At 39.2% G+C, this 14,210-nt stretch overlaps 5 protein-coding genes across 10 annotated transcripts; 4 read left to right on the top strand and 1 right to left on the bottom strand.

The window, feature by feature from the left end:
* The first annotated feature begins 131 nt into the window (after positions 1–131).
* On the top strand, positions 132–1,181 carry LOC108819597 (uncharacterized). Its single transcript, XM_056992317.1, has 3 exons — positions 132–176; positions 265–465; positions 523–1,181. The coding sequence occupies exons 1-3, from the start codon at positions 132–134 to the stop codon at positions 1,012–1,014; spliced, it is 738 nt and encodes a 245-aa protein (XP_056848297.1). The 3' UTR covers positions 1,015–1,181.
* Positions 1,182–1,709: 528 nt separating this feature from the next.
* Positions 1,710–2,331, top strand: LOC108821895 (uncharacterized). Its single transcript, XM_018594885.2, has one exon. The coding sequence runs from the start codon at positions 1,781–1,783 to the stop codon at positions 2,180–2,182; it is 402 nt and encodes a 133-aa protein (XP_018450387.1). The 5' UTR covers positions 1,710–1,780; the 3' UTR covers positions 2,183–2,331.
* Positions 2,332–3,522: 1,191 nt separating this feature from the next.
* On the bottom strand, positions 3,523–6,291 carry LOC108819141 (CST complex subunit STN1). 3 transcript variants are annotated; one of them, XM_018592130.2, is made up of 3 exons: positions 6,173–6,288; positions 5,629–5,676; positions 3,523–4,204 (listed from the first exon to the last, which is right to left on the bottom strand). In XM_018592130.2, exon 3 carries the CDS (start codon positions 4,200–4,202, stop codon positions 3,726–3,728), a length of 477 nt encoding a protein of 158 aa, XP_018447632.1. In that variant the 5' UTR covers positions 4,203–4,204; positions 5,629–5,676; positions 6,173–6,288; the 3' UTR covers positions 3,523–3,725. The 3 variants fall into 3 exon arrangements, with proteins under 3 accessions (XP_018447632.1, XP_018447633.1, XP_018447634.1); XM_018592131.2 differs by lacking the exon at positions 5,629–5,676 and having other exon boundaries at positions 6,173–6,291; XM_018592132.2 differs by lacking the exons at positions 5,629–5,676; positions 6,173–6,288 and adding an exon at positions 5,150–5,610.
* Positions 5,900–8,155, top strand: LOC108819140 (protein CHUP1, chloroplastic). Of its 4 annotated transcripts, none has more exons than XM_056992429.1 (5): positions 5,900–6,705; positions 6,835–7,151; positions 7,234–7,345; positions 7,603–7,734; positions 7,826–8,155. In XM_056992429.1, exons 1-5 carry the CDS (start codon positions 6,166–6,168, stop codon positions 7,928–7,930), a joined length of 1,206 nt encoding a protein of 401 aa, XP_056848409.1. In that variant the 5' UTR covers positions 5,900–6,165; the 3' UTR covers positions 7,931–8,155. The 4 variants fall into 4 exon arrangements, 3 of the variants coding, with proteins under 3 accessions (XP_056848409.1, XP_056848410.1, XP_018447631.1); XM_018592129.2 differs by having other exon boundaries at positions 5,904–6,705; positions 7,841–8,155; XR_008937716.1 differs by lacking the exon at positions 7,826–8,155 and having other exon boundaries at positions 5,901–6,705; positions 6,835–7,155; positions 7,603–7,622.
* Positions 8,156–8,668: 513 nt separating this feature from the next.
* LOC108822311 (6-phosphofructo-2-kinase/fructose-2,6-bisphosphatase) lies at positions 8,669–14,029 on the top strand. The gene is made up of 23 exons (XM_056992428.1): positions 8,669–8,959; positions 9,044–9,107; positions 9,194–9,486; positions 9,577–9,798; positions 9,890–10,099; positions 10,194–10,289; positions 10,462–10,560; positions 10,648–10,677; positions 10,765–10,818; positions 10,982–11,035; positions 11,106–11,183; positions 11,349–11,440; positions 11,525–11,582; positions 11,700–11,774; positions 11,889–11,936; positions 12,149–12,246; positions 12,420–12,495; positions 12,801–12,863; positions 12,958–13,049; positions 13,354–13,422; positions 13,497–13,560; positions 13,675–13,740; positions 13,828–14,029. Exons 1-23 carry the CDS (start codon positions 8,786–8,788, stop codon positions 13,903–13,905), a joined length of 2,253 nt encoding a protein of 750 aa, XP_056848408.1. The 5' UTR covers positions 8,669–8,785; the 3' UTR covers positions 13,906–14,029.
* Positions 14,030–14,210: the final 181 nt, after the last annotated feature.

The following is a 14,210-nucleotide window of genomic DNA, read 5'->3' as shown; positions in this document are numbered from 1 at the left end:
TCTTTAGGCAGTAGCGACGCAGATCCCGCCAATCCAAGACGCCAAGGTAAAGTCGATGATTTGCTGCTACACGCCTCTCACTCACCGCACAGACTAAGGAAGCTCGAAAGCTACCAACCGGAACAGAACAAATGAGACAGCCGAACCTCCTCCACGCGCAATCGAACCTACAAGAAGTAAAAGGGCTTCCTGCCAAACCCTAAAATCCGACCACACCAGACGAAACCATACCCTCTCTGCGTCTAGACTCCAACCACCTAGCAGACCACGCTGAAACCGGAGCTCCCCTGCAGCAGAGACGAAAACGACGGGTCTCCAGAAGCAGAGCGACGACAAGGCAGGGAGAGTGAAGGGGACACCGGTGAAGCAAAAGAGAAAACAAAGAGACAAGGGCAGAGGAGAAGCCTCCGGTGCCGGAACCTGCGCTCACGCGCTGTCCGTACCGGAGCGAGTGAGATCTACTTCGTTGGTCTTCGAGAGAGAAAGTGAGGAGAGAGAAAGTGAGATTAAGTAGAAAAATAGTTGGTTCTATACATTCTTTTCATCTTTCATCTTCATTACAATTTCCCTTCCGTTAGGTCACGGTCTTACTCAGTTTATACGAACAACGAGAGTCTTCATCTCAACGAGTCAAAACCAGATGCTAATGGGTTTGAAGGAAAGGCGCGAGAGTTAGCTGTCGTTATAAAAAAAAGAGGCATTGGAGGAACTGGTGGAGGCGGCGGTAGCATCACGGGAGGAAGTGGCGGCGGCGGTAGTAGCATGGGAGGAGGAAGTGGCGGCAGCGGAAGCAGCACGAGTGGAGGAGGTGGTGGCGGCGATAGCAGCACGGGAGGAGGAGGTGTCAGCGGTCAAAGCTGGTCAAACGGCGGACGACATTTTGGTTCGAGTTATGTTGGTGGTAATGGTACTCGTGGACCGCATCGTTCAAGCGGCAGCCAGAATATACGAGGGGCAGTATGTGCGGCCGGTTGGTTGGGTTTATCGGTTTTATCCGGTTTAATATTGGTTTAGAAAGATTTATATATTGGTTCTCCATTTTAAGGGGTGTATATGTGTTGAAGTCCGGTCAGTTGTGTTTTAGTTGATGGGTATGCCGTATGCACGGTTTGTAAAGTGTCAATGATATTCAGCTAGTATTTTTTTGTGAAATTTCGCAAAGCAGTTATTCTTAATTAAAATATTCTACCATACAGGTCACATGTTTATAGTTTTCCAATATATCTGTGAAAAATGTTTTAAGATAAGGATCATTTAATTTAAGTTTCTATGTACAGAATAACGAGGAAAATATATTAGAATTGGTAAACGATATGGATAGTGTTGTAATGTGGAATTGACCGCACACATGAATGTTGTGCAAAGGAGTCAAACTTTTGTGACAAAAAAAAAAGGAGTCAAACTAAATGTTATGATAAATTCATCCTAATATAATGCAAAAAAATATAAACACTGTCGTAGTGTTGTGTATAGGAGTCAAACTTTTCTCATCTCATTTTTCTTCTCTCCTATCTAAATTTTATATGCAGTTGACAGACAAAATATATATAATCCATAATATTTTTTTAAGTGGTATTAAATATAAATATAAATTAATTAGATGTTTAGGAGCAGTTTCCTAAGGACACACTGAAACTACGTCGAAACGGCAACCACTTCACGCGTCCTCGTTTATTTCTTTTTGTAACAATACATAGAGTTAAGATTCGAAGCCAATCTCTATAAATAGAAAGCAAAAGGGAAGTGCTAGAAGACGCAGAAACCAAAAAGCAACAAAAAAATGGATTTCAGAAGAATATCGTTGGTGTTGTATATTCTCTTCATCTTTCATCTTCAGGACAACTTGCTTTTCGTGAGTTCACGACCTCCCTCAGTTGATACGAACCACGAGACTCTTCCTCTTAATCCCTCAGTGACGGATGATGTTGTTGGGTTTGAAGGAAAGACTCGTGAGCTAGCTGTCGTTATCAAAAAATCATTTGGTGGAGGAGGACGTGGCGGCGGCAGTGGCAGCAGGGGAATAGGAGGCGGAGCTCGAAGCCGATCACGTGGCGGGGCAGGTGTGATTTATCCGGCAGGATCGCATTCTCATCGTTCAAGCGGTAGCATGAACCTTCGAGGGCCAGTGTGTGCAGTCGGCTGGTTGTGTTTCTCGGTGTTATCCGGTTTATTCTTGATTTAGTCTGAACTTGATATATGTACGTAGTTCTAGATGGCACTATGGCGTATGTAAAGTGTGGATCGTATTCAATTAGAAGAATTGTTTTCACCAGTTGCTTACGCCACAAGAACAATATTTATTGAAATTCGTAAAAGCAAAAGTTAAGTCCATGTTAGCCTCGTCCATGTTATTTAATACCGTTTACTTAATCTTAGAGTGGGCATTTTTCTTAATTCCGTTTGGATTCATGTTATTATGGATTATAATGTCAAAGATATACAGAAAACAATAATCTCATAAGCCATTGCAAAAGCAAGATCACTTAGCTCCGCGGAATCCATATCAAAATATGAAAAGTCAAGACCCAGCTCGTGGATTAACTTTATCCGTGGACCATGTGATGATGAGTGATGCCAAGACTCGAGATAAAGACAAGACTCATGTTCCACCAAAAAACTGATCAACTATGGCCACTTGCAACTATACTAAATGAGACATGCACCACATACACACACACTCAAGAAATGACCAGTACCCACTTATAACATTTTTAGCAAAACAGACAACACACGTTAAAGGTTATTCAAGACACGCCAGTGGTACATGCAGAGTTGGAGGACATAGGTCAGGCAGGGTCACATGCTCCCAATGTATTTGTGAAAAATATGATTTATGATTCTGATCATTTTGTGTTTCTATTTAAGGAATAGATAGGAAAATAAGAGTAATGGATTTACATAAGTATTGTAGTGGGAGTTGAGTGCATATCTTATGTAGGAAGTAATTAACTTATATCATGATAGCTTCGTGCTATTAGATTTCACAGTTTAGGGAACATACAAACTCATGCTTTTCTTTGAACTAATAAATTATAAAAATATGTTGATTATGCAAATATGTATAGGTTATAGTGGTATTGACTATTTCAACCCGCCATTGATAACAGTCAGACCGCCATTGATAACAGTCAGATAATAAGGCTACAAAAGTGCTTAGGCAAGACCAAAGAGGTCACCATCAGTTAGTATAAATAGGTACACAGTTTTTTTAAAAAAATTGAGCAAAGTTTCATGCTATATATCCTAGCTTGTGTTGCAATTAAGTAACACAAAGCTTCATATTATCTCTATTCCATTGCTAGCTATCATTGCAGTTAAGTAAGTTTTGGATTAACAAGGTTATAATACTCCTGTATACATAACCTGCATTCGACTTACTAATAGTTACAATTCCACAATAGTTAAGCAAAAAAAATAAATCTAAGTTTCGTTTCAAAAACACTACAAGCAATAAATACTGTGATATGGATTTCAATTTGTGATCTATGGTATGCTTTCGCAAGTTTTTTTATATGTTTAGTATTAGACCATAGAAAATAATAATGTTCAAAAATTAAAACTTACAGGAGTTATCAGTTCGAGTTTCAAAATTTTAACACACGTAGAATTGTAGAAACTAGATATCAGAGATGGATGATAAGACTTGAGAAAAAAAAAAGAACTTTCAGTTGGTCGATCCATGAGTTACAGTTGAAACGTGAAACCATCTTCTCTTAATTACGTAATTAACTTTGAATTCGATAACAGCTTCGACTAAGCCTAACACACTCCAACCAGTGCAATATCTCAGCGTTAGGGTCTCTCTCGATTACCACATTAGTCGCCGTGATCTGCATAACTCCTCTGTACAAGCCGACGCGGCCACGAACGCGAGCTACGGCTCCGATTCTGATGTCTCTTGCTTGTCTACGAGCGGTTCTTGCGTGCATCAGAATCGTAGATGAGCTGAACCGGTTGAAGTAAGGAGAGGTGAGTTGGTTGAGCCACAGGATGCACGTGACGCAGCCAGCGCCATCGTCAACGTTGAACTTGAGGAATTTCTCGGCCATGTCGCGATAGACGATCGTGCCCACTGTCTCTACGCGTGAGACCCACGAGATACCTCCCACGGAGAAACAGTTGGCTTCTGTCGGTGATGGTGTCAGGCGGTGGATGTCACGTGTCATGAGTTTCGCGTGTGTGTTTTGTTGGGATCGATCCATGGCTGGACAGAGACCATAACAATGAAGATTAGTGCGGGAAACTGTTAAAACGATTTTCAAAAAGAAAAATATTTGAACTGAAAATAATTCTACAACAGTTATGTGTGAAAATAAATATATGTCCTAGTTTGACAAGTAGTTTATTCAGATGAGATTATTATGTTATTTCTAATGTGATTATAGAGCGTTTTTCTGTTACTTAATTGTTCTGCAGACAGTTTAGCTTGGATGTTTGAATGAAATTTTATTGCGTAATTTACTCTACCTCATAAATAATTTAACAGTAGTGAAGTATAGTGTTGAGAAGAAACTATCTCATGAAAGATGGCGATTTTGAAATCTTACTACATGATGCAGACCGGCACCCAGTAAAATTTCCAAAAAATTAGACACGTTTACAATTCTACATTACAAAAAGATCTGAAGTCTATAAAGACTGCATAACTCGTTTTTTTATACGACAACCTCTAGAATTTCATGAATTATTAAAGCTAAAACTCCATTAACTTTGAGCCAGAAAAAAACAAATGATCTTGACAGTCACCTACTTCAGCAACTAGTTCTTGTCTAATATCTACTGTATATTTAGTCAACACCCTGGGTTGGATGTTATCATTTTAATCTATATAAACTCTGTCATGCCACCATTTTTTATGTTACCAATAGGCAATAGAGATCATCATAAACAACAGTTACCCCTTCCCAGGACAATAGAGATCATCATAAACAATAGAGTCACTCATCATAAAAAAAATTCACTGACACTATTATGTTTAGGTACCCCCTTCCCAGGACATTTCTGTAGATTTGAATAAAGAAAGGGAATATACATTTTATTTGATTCAAGTACTATCTATGAACAGAGTGGAGATGAATAAATGATGAAAGCAAGAAAACAAAAAGCAGGAAAAACTACTATATGGTACCTTGTCATTTTCAAACTTTACCTTTGCTTCAGAGGCAGAGAATCTCAAATTCACAAAGCCACAATAAATGCCTTTAAGAGGTGATTCATGTTTTCTTTGTGTTTTTATTTTTCGTGGACCGACTCATGTTTAATACTTCAGTACACCATCTTGTGACTCCAATTTCTAATTTCGTTAGGATAATTTGAAATAGAAGAGATGGTGTTTTGTTTAAACGAGAAAAAATCAGTTTCTACAGTTAGAGAGGATTTAGAGCAAAAAGTATATTACAAAGAAAAGGGTATCCAGACACTCATACGTGGACGTACGCGGTGGATTTAGAGTGGGTGAGAGACTGAGACACAAGACTTGTTGAGCATATGACTATTTTCTTGGGAGGCAAGCTATTACAGCACCTAATGGTTCATTTCCTTGCGAGCTTAGAGCTAACGAATCGCCAATATAATAAATTATCTTTACTTCTTATGTGATTAGGAACGTTAAGTAAAGTATTTGCTTACCTCTGAAATCTGAATTATTTGCGGACCCAGAGGATCTTTTAACTTAGTCTGCAATTTAGAAAAGAAGTAAAATAAAATATAAAGAAATTAGACAAACGATGCGCATCAAAGCATAGTTATTCCTGAACATAATCATTCAAGTGATGACCTTAGTCACCGACACAGAAGAACTTAGACTGTATACTCCCAGTATCTCAGGTTCAACACAGAAGAACATTAATCATTTAAAAGATGACCTTAATCACTAACTTCATGGACAATCAATGCAAAAGCAAAAGCCAAAGCCAATTTGTACGCAGGTCTGAGATTTAATCTAGCTCACTAGAAAAGAAAGTGTCACACATGAGGACACACTTATAATGTGACTGTATCTGTAATTTGAAACCACACGCAAAAGTGAACATCAGAGGTTTAGGTGAGTATATATATAACTTCCTTGAGAAGTAATCAAAAGGCATTTGATATAAAGGAGAAAAATTTCGCCCAAAGAAAAACAAACCCAATCCCACATCTACACTAGGGAAAACAGGGTTAGCTATGTTACCAAATGGAGAGGACGATTCGGATCTTATGCGTCTGGTGAAGGAGCTTCAAGCCTCTTTAATGAAGAACGATAAACTGGAGAAGGAAAATCACGATCTGCGCCAAGAAGTAGCACGCCTGCGAGCACAAGTAAGCAATCTTAAAGCACATGACAATGAGAGGAAATCAATGTTATGGAAGAAGTTGCAGAGCTCGTATGATGGTGGCAACACAGACGCAGCAACTAATCTGAAAGCGCCAGAGAGTGTCAAATCCAACATAAAGGCTCATGAGGTAAAGAATCCAAACCTGAAGCCAACGGTCAAAGAACAATCTACAGCGATAAAGCCGCCACCGCCTCCACCACTTCCATCAAAAACAACACTTGGGAAAAGGTCCGTGCGGCGTGCTCCGGAAGTTGTAGAGTTGTATCGTGCCCTCACGAAGAGAGAGTCTCATATGGGCAACAAGATCAATCAGAACGGAGTCTCGTCTCCTACATTCAGTGCAAACATGATTGGTGAGATTGAGAACCGCTCCAAATATCTTTCAGATGTAAGTACTACAGGATAAACCATACATGTATTTTATCGTGCATCATTTGATTTCACTCTTATCTAGATGCAAAGTCCTTCCTAAATCCTAAATCATTAGAAACAATGTGGTGTTTGTGCGCACTTGCAGATCAAATCAGACACTGACAGACACAGAGAACATATCCATTTCTTAATCAGTAAGGTGGAGGCTGCAACATTTACAGACATATCAGAGGTGGAGACGTTTGTGAAATGGATAGACGGCGAACTATCTTCCTTGGTTGACGAAAGGGCAGTCCTAAAGCATTTCCCTAAATGGCCAGAGCGTAAAGCTGACTCACTAAGAGAGGCTGCTTGCAGCTACAGAGCGCTAAAGAACCTCGAAACTGAAATTTTGTCATTCAAGGAAAATCCAAAGGAACATCTAAAGCAGATCTTGCAAAAGATTCAGTCGTTACAAGACAGGCGAGTATGTATAAAGATTAGCTACTAGAAAACTACTTGATCTACTCAATTACACGAAAGTTAAACGTCATTAAATTTTCAGGTTAGAAGAAGCTGTTAACAGCACAGAGAGGACAAGAGACAGTACAGGGAAGAGATACAAGGATTTTCAGATACCGTGGGAGTGGATGCTCGACGCAGGACTGATTGGACAGGTAGGTGACTGATTAGCTGCGATATACCCATAAACTCAAATTCTGATGGGAACTATGGACTATCATATAGGGATGTAAGGGTACCTATGTTTTTTTTATTCTAAGCAATCTATAAGTTGCATCTTTCGTAATGAATCAGCCATTTAATCAAACTTCAAGAAAGGTTGTTACCCATTTATAAAATGTGATGAGAATCACATTCACTACTAGTACAAATCTCACAGAAGAAGTTGAAGGAATTTTTTACCTTATTGCAGCTAAAATACAGCTCGCTGAGACTAGCTCAGGCGTACATGAAGCGAATAACCAAGGAGCTGGAATCAAATGGAGGCGGTAAAGAAGGGAATCTATTGCTTCAAGGGGTCAGATTTGCCTACACAATACACCAGGTAACAAAAAAAAAAAAAAAGAGTCATAAAGGAATCTGCTTAACAAGAGCCATGTTCATATCTATTCAGTTCATTCCTGATGACACACTAGCTCAACATTTTTCAGTTTGCTGGCGGTTTTGACGAAGAAACATTACGCATATTTAATGAGCTAAAGAAGATCACTACAAGTGAATCCAAGAAGATAAATAAGTAACAGTCCCACAGCTTTAAAAAGAAAATTAATCGCTCGATCTTGAGTAATTAAAAGACGTTATGTGGTCTGCTGCAGCAGCAGCAGCAGCAACAACTAAGAGAGAGAGTGAGTGAAGTCCATGTTGGAATCTAGCTTATAAGATTACGCATTAGACATGTAAAAGACTAGAAGCCTAAATTATTATTGTTCCATAATTCAAGTCTATATTGCTCTCACTTGCATAGATATTTATGTCTACGTTATCTCATTCTTCCTTCCAAACGCAACCAGAACAGAAACGAAGCCCGCACTCAAATAATCTCCAACCTAAAATTCGCACTGAGGACACCAAATCGTTAACCGTCGGCGTCGCCGGAATTTTTTTTAAAAAAACGAACAAGTGTGAGCAAACTTACGATAAATTCTTCGAGGCTCTAACTCTCCAGCTTTCCTCGGCAGTTTGAAGTTCTGCAGATTAGCTCTATCACTCGCATTCGATTTTCGAGTTTTGAGTTTTTGAGAATCTGTAGTGACTAGGTCCTGACGGCCCGACCCAAACCAAATTGGTAATAAAGGCCCAGTCCAATTTTAAGAATCCTCAAAGCTTCTCACCAGTTTGTGACGAAGGCCCAGCTCAGTAAGCAATAAAATATAACCCGACCCGACAGGAAACGAACCAAACTAAGTAACCAAGCACCACGTATTTGCTCTTATCCGGTTATCACAAATGTATACCACTGAGAATTAACCGATTTTTTTTTTCTGGAAAAATAAAAAGCGGCATCGTTTCTCCTCTTCTCTCAAATCTCTTTTCCGTTTAATTTTTCTGTTACGCTATTGTTTTATCAAATTCAAATCAGCGCTAGGTGGTTTTCGATGGGGTCGAGTGCATCGAAGAACACTGAAGAAGAAGAAGACGATGGCTCCAATGGCGGAGGAGGCCAGCTCTACGTTTCACTCAAAATGGAGAACTCCAAGGTCGAAGGCGAGCTTACTCCTCATGTCTACGGCTCTGTTCCTATCATCGGCTCTTGGGATCCTTCCAAAGCTGTTAGCATCCATCCTTTTCATACACATGGAATCTGATAGCGTTTCTGTGTCTTCTTTTGTTGATTTTTTTTTTTTGCTTGATAGCTTCCGTTGCAACGTGAATCTGCGTCAATATCTGAACTGAGCTTCGTTGTTCCTCCTGATCACGGTATGTGAACGAGAGTTGGACTCAATTTGGGATTGATAGTTGATGCCACTATTCTGATCGATCGAATGGTGTTTTCTATGAATTAGAGACTTTGGATTTTAAGTTTTTGTTGAAGCCAAAGGATAGAAACACGCCTTGCATAGTGGAGGAAGGTGAGAACAGGCTTCTCGCAGGCGGCTCGTTGCGAGGAGATGCTAGAGTAGCTCTGTTTAAGCTGGAAGGTGATGTGGTTGTTGAGTTCAGAGTGTTCATCAAAGCTGACAGAGTTTCTCCCTTTGATCTCGCTGCTAGCTGGCGAGCTTATAGGGAGAACCTCCAGCCTTCTACTGTACGTGGAATCCCTGACGTCAGCATCAATCCTGATCCATCAGCTCTCGAGGTCTTTTTTTCTTTCGTTTTACCGCAGTTACTTGTATCTATATGCAATGTCAATTTTTTAAACAGCAGCAAAAAATGGTTTCTCCCACAGAATTGTCCTTCGGAAAGTTTGGAGCTTGATCTTGAGCATTATGAGGTTCCTGCTCCTGCAGCTTCTGCGAACTCGTCTCTTGTTTATGCGGCTGACAATGCGGAGAATCCGCGGTCTCTTTCAGCTTCTGGTTCGTTTGTTAATGACAATACCCCAAAGGGGGCGGCATCGAACAGTCCTAGAGTTTCTGGTGTTAGCGTTGATGGGTCGCCGTCTGCAGAGGTTCTACTTTGAACAGTCCTATGCATTAGTTAACCCCATTAGTTAATGATCACCTTTCTTATTTTATTTTTGGCATACATCTTACTTATAGGAAATGAAGATCATGGTTCCCGATTCCTCGGATACGTCTTCGGCTTTAGGAGTGGGTGAGTCGAAGTCAGTGGGGATACTCTCACCTTTCCAGCACAAAGATGGTCAAAGGGGACTCTTTGTTGATCGTGGTGTTGGCTCCCCTAGGCTTGTCAAGTCTGTTAGTGCTAGCTCTTTTTTGGTTGACCTCAAACTTGATGCGCAAACCAAGGTTTGGCATGAGCTAATTTCTATTTCTAGTGTGATTATCTTAAAAACTTAAAGAGTTTTTGACGTCGTTCCGCTCTTTTCATTCAAACTGTTAGAATTCAATGCCAGCCGCTGCAGGAGCTGTTGCTGCAGCAGCGGTTGCTGACCAGATGCTTGGACCTAAAGAAGATAGACACCTAGCAATTGTTCTGGTAATTTTTCCAAATAGACGCTCCTTATAGTTTCTGCAGGCTTTTCAGCTCATGTTTCCTCGTTTAATTGTTGGGAGCTAGATGCTGGCTATTTTGTTTTACGTATTACCCTAAATGAAGAGAAAGAGAGACTGATTGTTCTTATTCACACATTCTCGTCACATTGTATTAGGTAGGCTTGCCAGCTCGAGGAAAGACTTTTACTGCAGCAAAGTTGACAAGATATCTACGCTGGTTGGGCCACGATACAAAGCATTTTAATGTTGGAAAGGTTTGCTCTTATTTTTTCTTGCGTGTTCTGCAATTTGAAACACTTGTTAAAGGATTGACTCAATCATTGCTCCATTTCTTCACACAGTATCGACGGCTAAAACATGGAGTTAACATGGTAAAGCTGGATTTTAAATCGGGGTTTATAAGTATCTTCCCTCCATTTTGGATGATTTGTGATGGACATCGAATGCACTTTTTGTAGTCTGCTGATTTCTTTCGAGCTGACAATCCAGAAGGTGTAGAGGCAAGAACCGAGGTTAGTGGTTACAGTATTTGAACTGGTTAGTCTAGCCAGTTTGCGACTATCTCTTCTAATTTGTGCGACTAAATTCGTAGTTATGGCACTTTCAACTTAATTCGTTATATTGGGAGATGTTTGATTCAGCGATCAGTGTTAACACCATTTTACATGCCACTAGGTAGCAGCACTTGCCATGGAGGACATGATAGCTTGGATGCAAGAAGGTGGTCAAGTAAGTATTTTTTCAGTTAGATGTTTTTCCTGGTTCGCTATATTTCATTCTAAATAGTTTTCATCTGTAGGTCGGAATCTTTGATGCAACTAATAGCACACGAGCTAGACGGAATATGTTGATGAAAATGGCTGAAGGGAAGTGTAAGGTACTGAAGCTTCAAAATACTTTCATGTTGATTCTCATATTTTATGTTACAGTGTGTCTTTCAAATTTTCTTTTGATGCAGCAGTTTAATGCTGTCATGATCATTTTCGGCTAATATTCAATTTGTAATTATTCAGTAACTGGTTTCCTTTTATCTGTCATGTAGATAATTTTTCTGGAAACAATATGCAATGATGAACGCATTATTGAAAGGAACATACGTCTTAAAATACAGCAAAGTCCTGATTATGCAGAAGAGTACGGTGCCTCTGTCAGCAACTTAATTTTATCTTTCTAATAGACTTCTTTTACCTGCAACTAAATGCTTATGCCATTCTGCAGGACGGATTTTGAAGCTGGAGTGAGAGACTTTAGAGACCGTTTGGCCAATTATGAGAGGGTCGGAAGAAAAAATTGCAGCTTCTATACGTGTCTTAATTGCTTTGATAAAGCATATTTAACTAAGTTGTGGTCTTGGTACTGGTTTCCAATGTTGAGTTTATTCTTTTCTTACCAGGTTTATGAGCCTGTTGAAGAAGGTTCTTACATCAAAATGATTGATATGGTCAGCGGTAATGGTGGACAGATACAAGTATGTTTCTTAATTATGTGCCTGATGAAGAAATGTGTCACTGTTGGTGTTTCATTCTGATCTCGATAGAATACTCTATTGACTACTCCTGATTGTTAATCTATTATTTTGCAGGTGAACAATATTAGTGGTTACCTTCCTGGAAGAATTGTGTTCTTCTTGGTATGAATTAGCCATGTCTCTTGCTTATTTTTTTAATTGAAATGTCTTTCGTCTATTTGTAACATAAAAAATCAGCTTACAAGTTATATGCTTGCAAGGGTGATTAACTCATCGTCAACAACGTCAACATTCATCGGCGAATTCATTAAGAATAATTTAAGTGATCACGAGATCATTATTTTTGGAAGCTGATTTAATGTACCTTCAATCAGGTGAATACGCATCTTACTCCACGACCAATACTACTCACTCGGCATGGAGAAAGTATGGATAATGTTAGAGGCCGAACTGGAGGAGACAGTGTTATAAGGTATGTCTCTGCTCAGTGACTTCCAAATTCCAAATTTGAATTTCTTATGCCAATTGCTGCTCTGAGCCGATGCCAATGGTTGCTGCTTTTCCTCGGTTGCCCTGTTTTGCGTGAAAATTGTATATTTTTTTACAAATCGTGTCCTCGTAACCTTTGTCAATTTTGAAACGCAGCGAATCTGGAAAAATTTATGCAAAGAAACTTGCCAACTTTGTCGAGAAGCGACTGAAAAACGAAAAGGCTGCTTCGGTAAGTATTGTAGACTGTTACAATATGTTTGAACTTAGATGTATTGGTAATTGAGTCAAAGAAAGCTTATTGGCAACTGTGAAAAACCTCTGAATCAGTCTAGCAAGCTCCAGAAAGAAGTATTGAGAACAAATATGGTCACACAAATTTTAGCTTTCGTAGAGTAACCTAGGCACTAAACCATCCTTGAAACTTTTTCTGCCGCACAAGTTCACAAAGGCTCCAGCAGTTCCATACTTGGTTAATTTTGAAATCATAAAGCTCTTGATAATACAGTAATGTTGATCGATGTTTTCTACTTTCAGATTTGGACCAGTACACTTCAGAGAACAATCATGACAGCAAGTCCCATAGTCGGATTTCCAAAGGTTGTGGTGCCAGAATATCTCTCAACTCTAATTAATATCATGTAATTATATGTTGATGCAAGGAAAAATCAAATTTTCCTATTTTCATATGTAGGTGCAATGGCGTGCCCTGGACGAGATCAACTCTGGAGTCTGCGATGGAATGACATATGAAGAGATAAAGAAGAACATGCCAGAAGAGTACGAGTAAGTGACTTGGTAGAATCTGTATATGTTAAAAGAAAAAAACGTTATCAGTTCTGATTATTAAGAGTTCTAAAAGAACGTGAGAAAGGGCACACAATTCTAATGAGGAAAGATGGATAAGGGTGCTATGCTTGCAGTTAGATAGAACAAGATGTACTTTAGTTGTTTGCCTCATCATAAAGCCACGGAACTAGATTTGCAAATTGTTGACCAAAAAAAAAATTACTCTTGTATTGATACTGTATGGTGCAGCATATGAGCTCTTAGAGTTCTCTAATTCGTCTTGTCGTGCATATGACTGCAGATCTCGGAGAAAGGACAAACTGCGATACAGATACCCCCGTGGAGAGTCCTACCTCGATGTAATTCAACGGTATGTTCGTTTCTTCTTCTTCTTTGACGTCCAGTCATAAACTGAAAACCTTAAGCTTCTTTTGACAATTGTAGGCTGGAACCTGTGATCATCGAGTTAGAACGACAAAGAGCTCCTGTCGTCGTCATATCTCACCAGGTTATACTCCAAACGATCTGTAACACTTAGACAAACACAGTACATACAAATGTTGAATTGAATCTTTAAACTTGCCAATGAGTTCCTTTTACGGTTGCTTGGTTTTTTGCGCAGGCCGTTCTGAGGGCCTTGTATGCATATTTTGCGGATCGTCCCCTCAAAGAAATACCCCAGATCGAGGTAATCTGATTTAATACATACGAGATTGTATGATTAAAAACATTTGAGGGTATAAGACGGACACATAACATATTTGCTATCTAACAGATGCCGCTGCACACTATCATAGAGATACAGATGGGAGTTTCTGGTGTGCAAGAGAAGCGCTACAAACTCATGGACTGATTACAGGAAAAATGTTTATTTCAAGATAAACTTTATCCATCATGCTTATTCGATGCTTGTTCTTTCACGAACTTTGTATTAGTGTGTATTCCACACTGAAGTAAACAAAATTTTTAAAACACTACATGAACTTTAAGCGTCACGAACTTTATAGTAATGCGTATTTCACACTGAACTAAACAAAAATTCAAAAAATACTACATAGACTCAAAATAATCCTTATTTATATATTGATTATTAAAAGTGTTAGTCATCCGTTAATTTATCAAAATAACGTCATTTTGAATAAATTACGTAAAATTAAA

Source organism: Raphanus sativus, chromosome 8, assembly GCF_000801105.2.
Source record: "Raphanus sativus cultivar WK10039 chromosome 8, ASM80110v3, whole genome shotgun sequence".
Lineage (NCBI taxonomy): Eukaryota > Viridiplantae > Streptophyta > Magnoliopsida > Brassicales > Brassicaceae > Raphanus > Raphanus sativus.
The sequence above is the reverse complement of the archived record's forward strand: the minus strand, read 5'-3'. Positions and strand labels throughout refer to the sequence as shown.

Excerpts from the sequence above, each read along its gene's own strand:
- LOC108819597 (XM_056992317.1), top strand. The coding sequence starts at position 132 with ATGAGACAGCCGAACCTCCTCCACGCGCAATCGAACCTACAAGAA. Across the intron at positions 177-264 it reads CGCAATCGAACCTACAAGAA|ACCACGCTGAAACCGGAGCT; the intron begins GTAAAAGGGCTT and ends ACCACCTAGCAG. Across the intron at positions 466-522 it reads GAGCGAGTGAGATCTACTTC|TTGGTTCTATACATTCTTTT; the intron begins GTTGGTCTTCGA and ends GTAGAAAAATAG.
- LOC108821895 (XM_018594885.2), top strand. The coding sequence starts at position 1,781 with ATGGATTTCAGAAGAATATCGTTGGTGTTGTATATTCTCTTCATCTTT.
- LOC108819141 (XM_018592131.2), bottom strand. The coding sequence starts at position 4,202 with ATGGATCGATCCCAACAAAACACACACGCGAAACTCATGACACGTGAC.
- LOC108819140 (XM_056992429.1), top strand. The coding sequence starts at position 6,166 with ATGTTACCAAATGGAGAGGACGATTCGGATCTTATGCGTCTGGTGAAG. Across the intron at positions 6,706-6,834 it reads GCTCCAAATATCTTTCAGAT|ATCAAATCAGACACTGACAG; the intron begins GTAAGTACTACA and ends GCGCACTTGCAG. Across the intron at positions 7,735-7,825 it reads TTGCCTACACAATACACCAG|CTCAACATTTTTCAGTTTGC; the intron begins GTAACAAAAAAA and ends ATGACACACTAG.
- LOC108822311 (XM_056992428.1), top strand. The coding sequence starts at position 8,786 with ATGGGGTCGAGTGCATCGAAGAACACTGAAGAAGAAGAAGACGATGGC. Across the intron at positions 10,819-10,981 it reads GTGTAGAGGCAAGAACCGAG|GTAGCAGCACTTGCCATGGA; the intron begins GTTAGTGGTTAC and ends ACATGCCACTAG. Across the intron at positions 11,036-11,105 it reads GGATGCAAGAAGGTGGTCAA|GTCGGAATCTTTGATGCAAC; the intron begins GTAAGTATTTTT and ends TTTCATCTGTAG.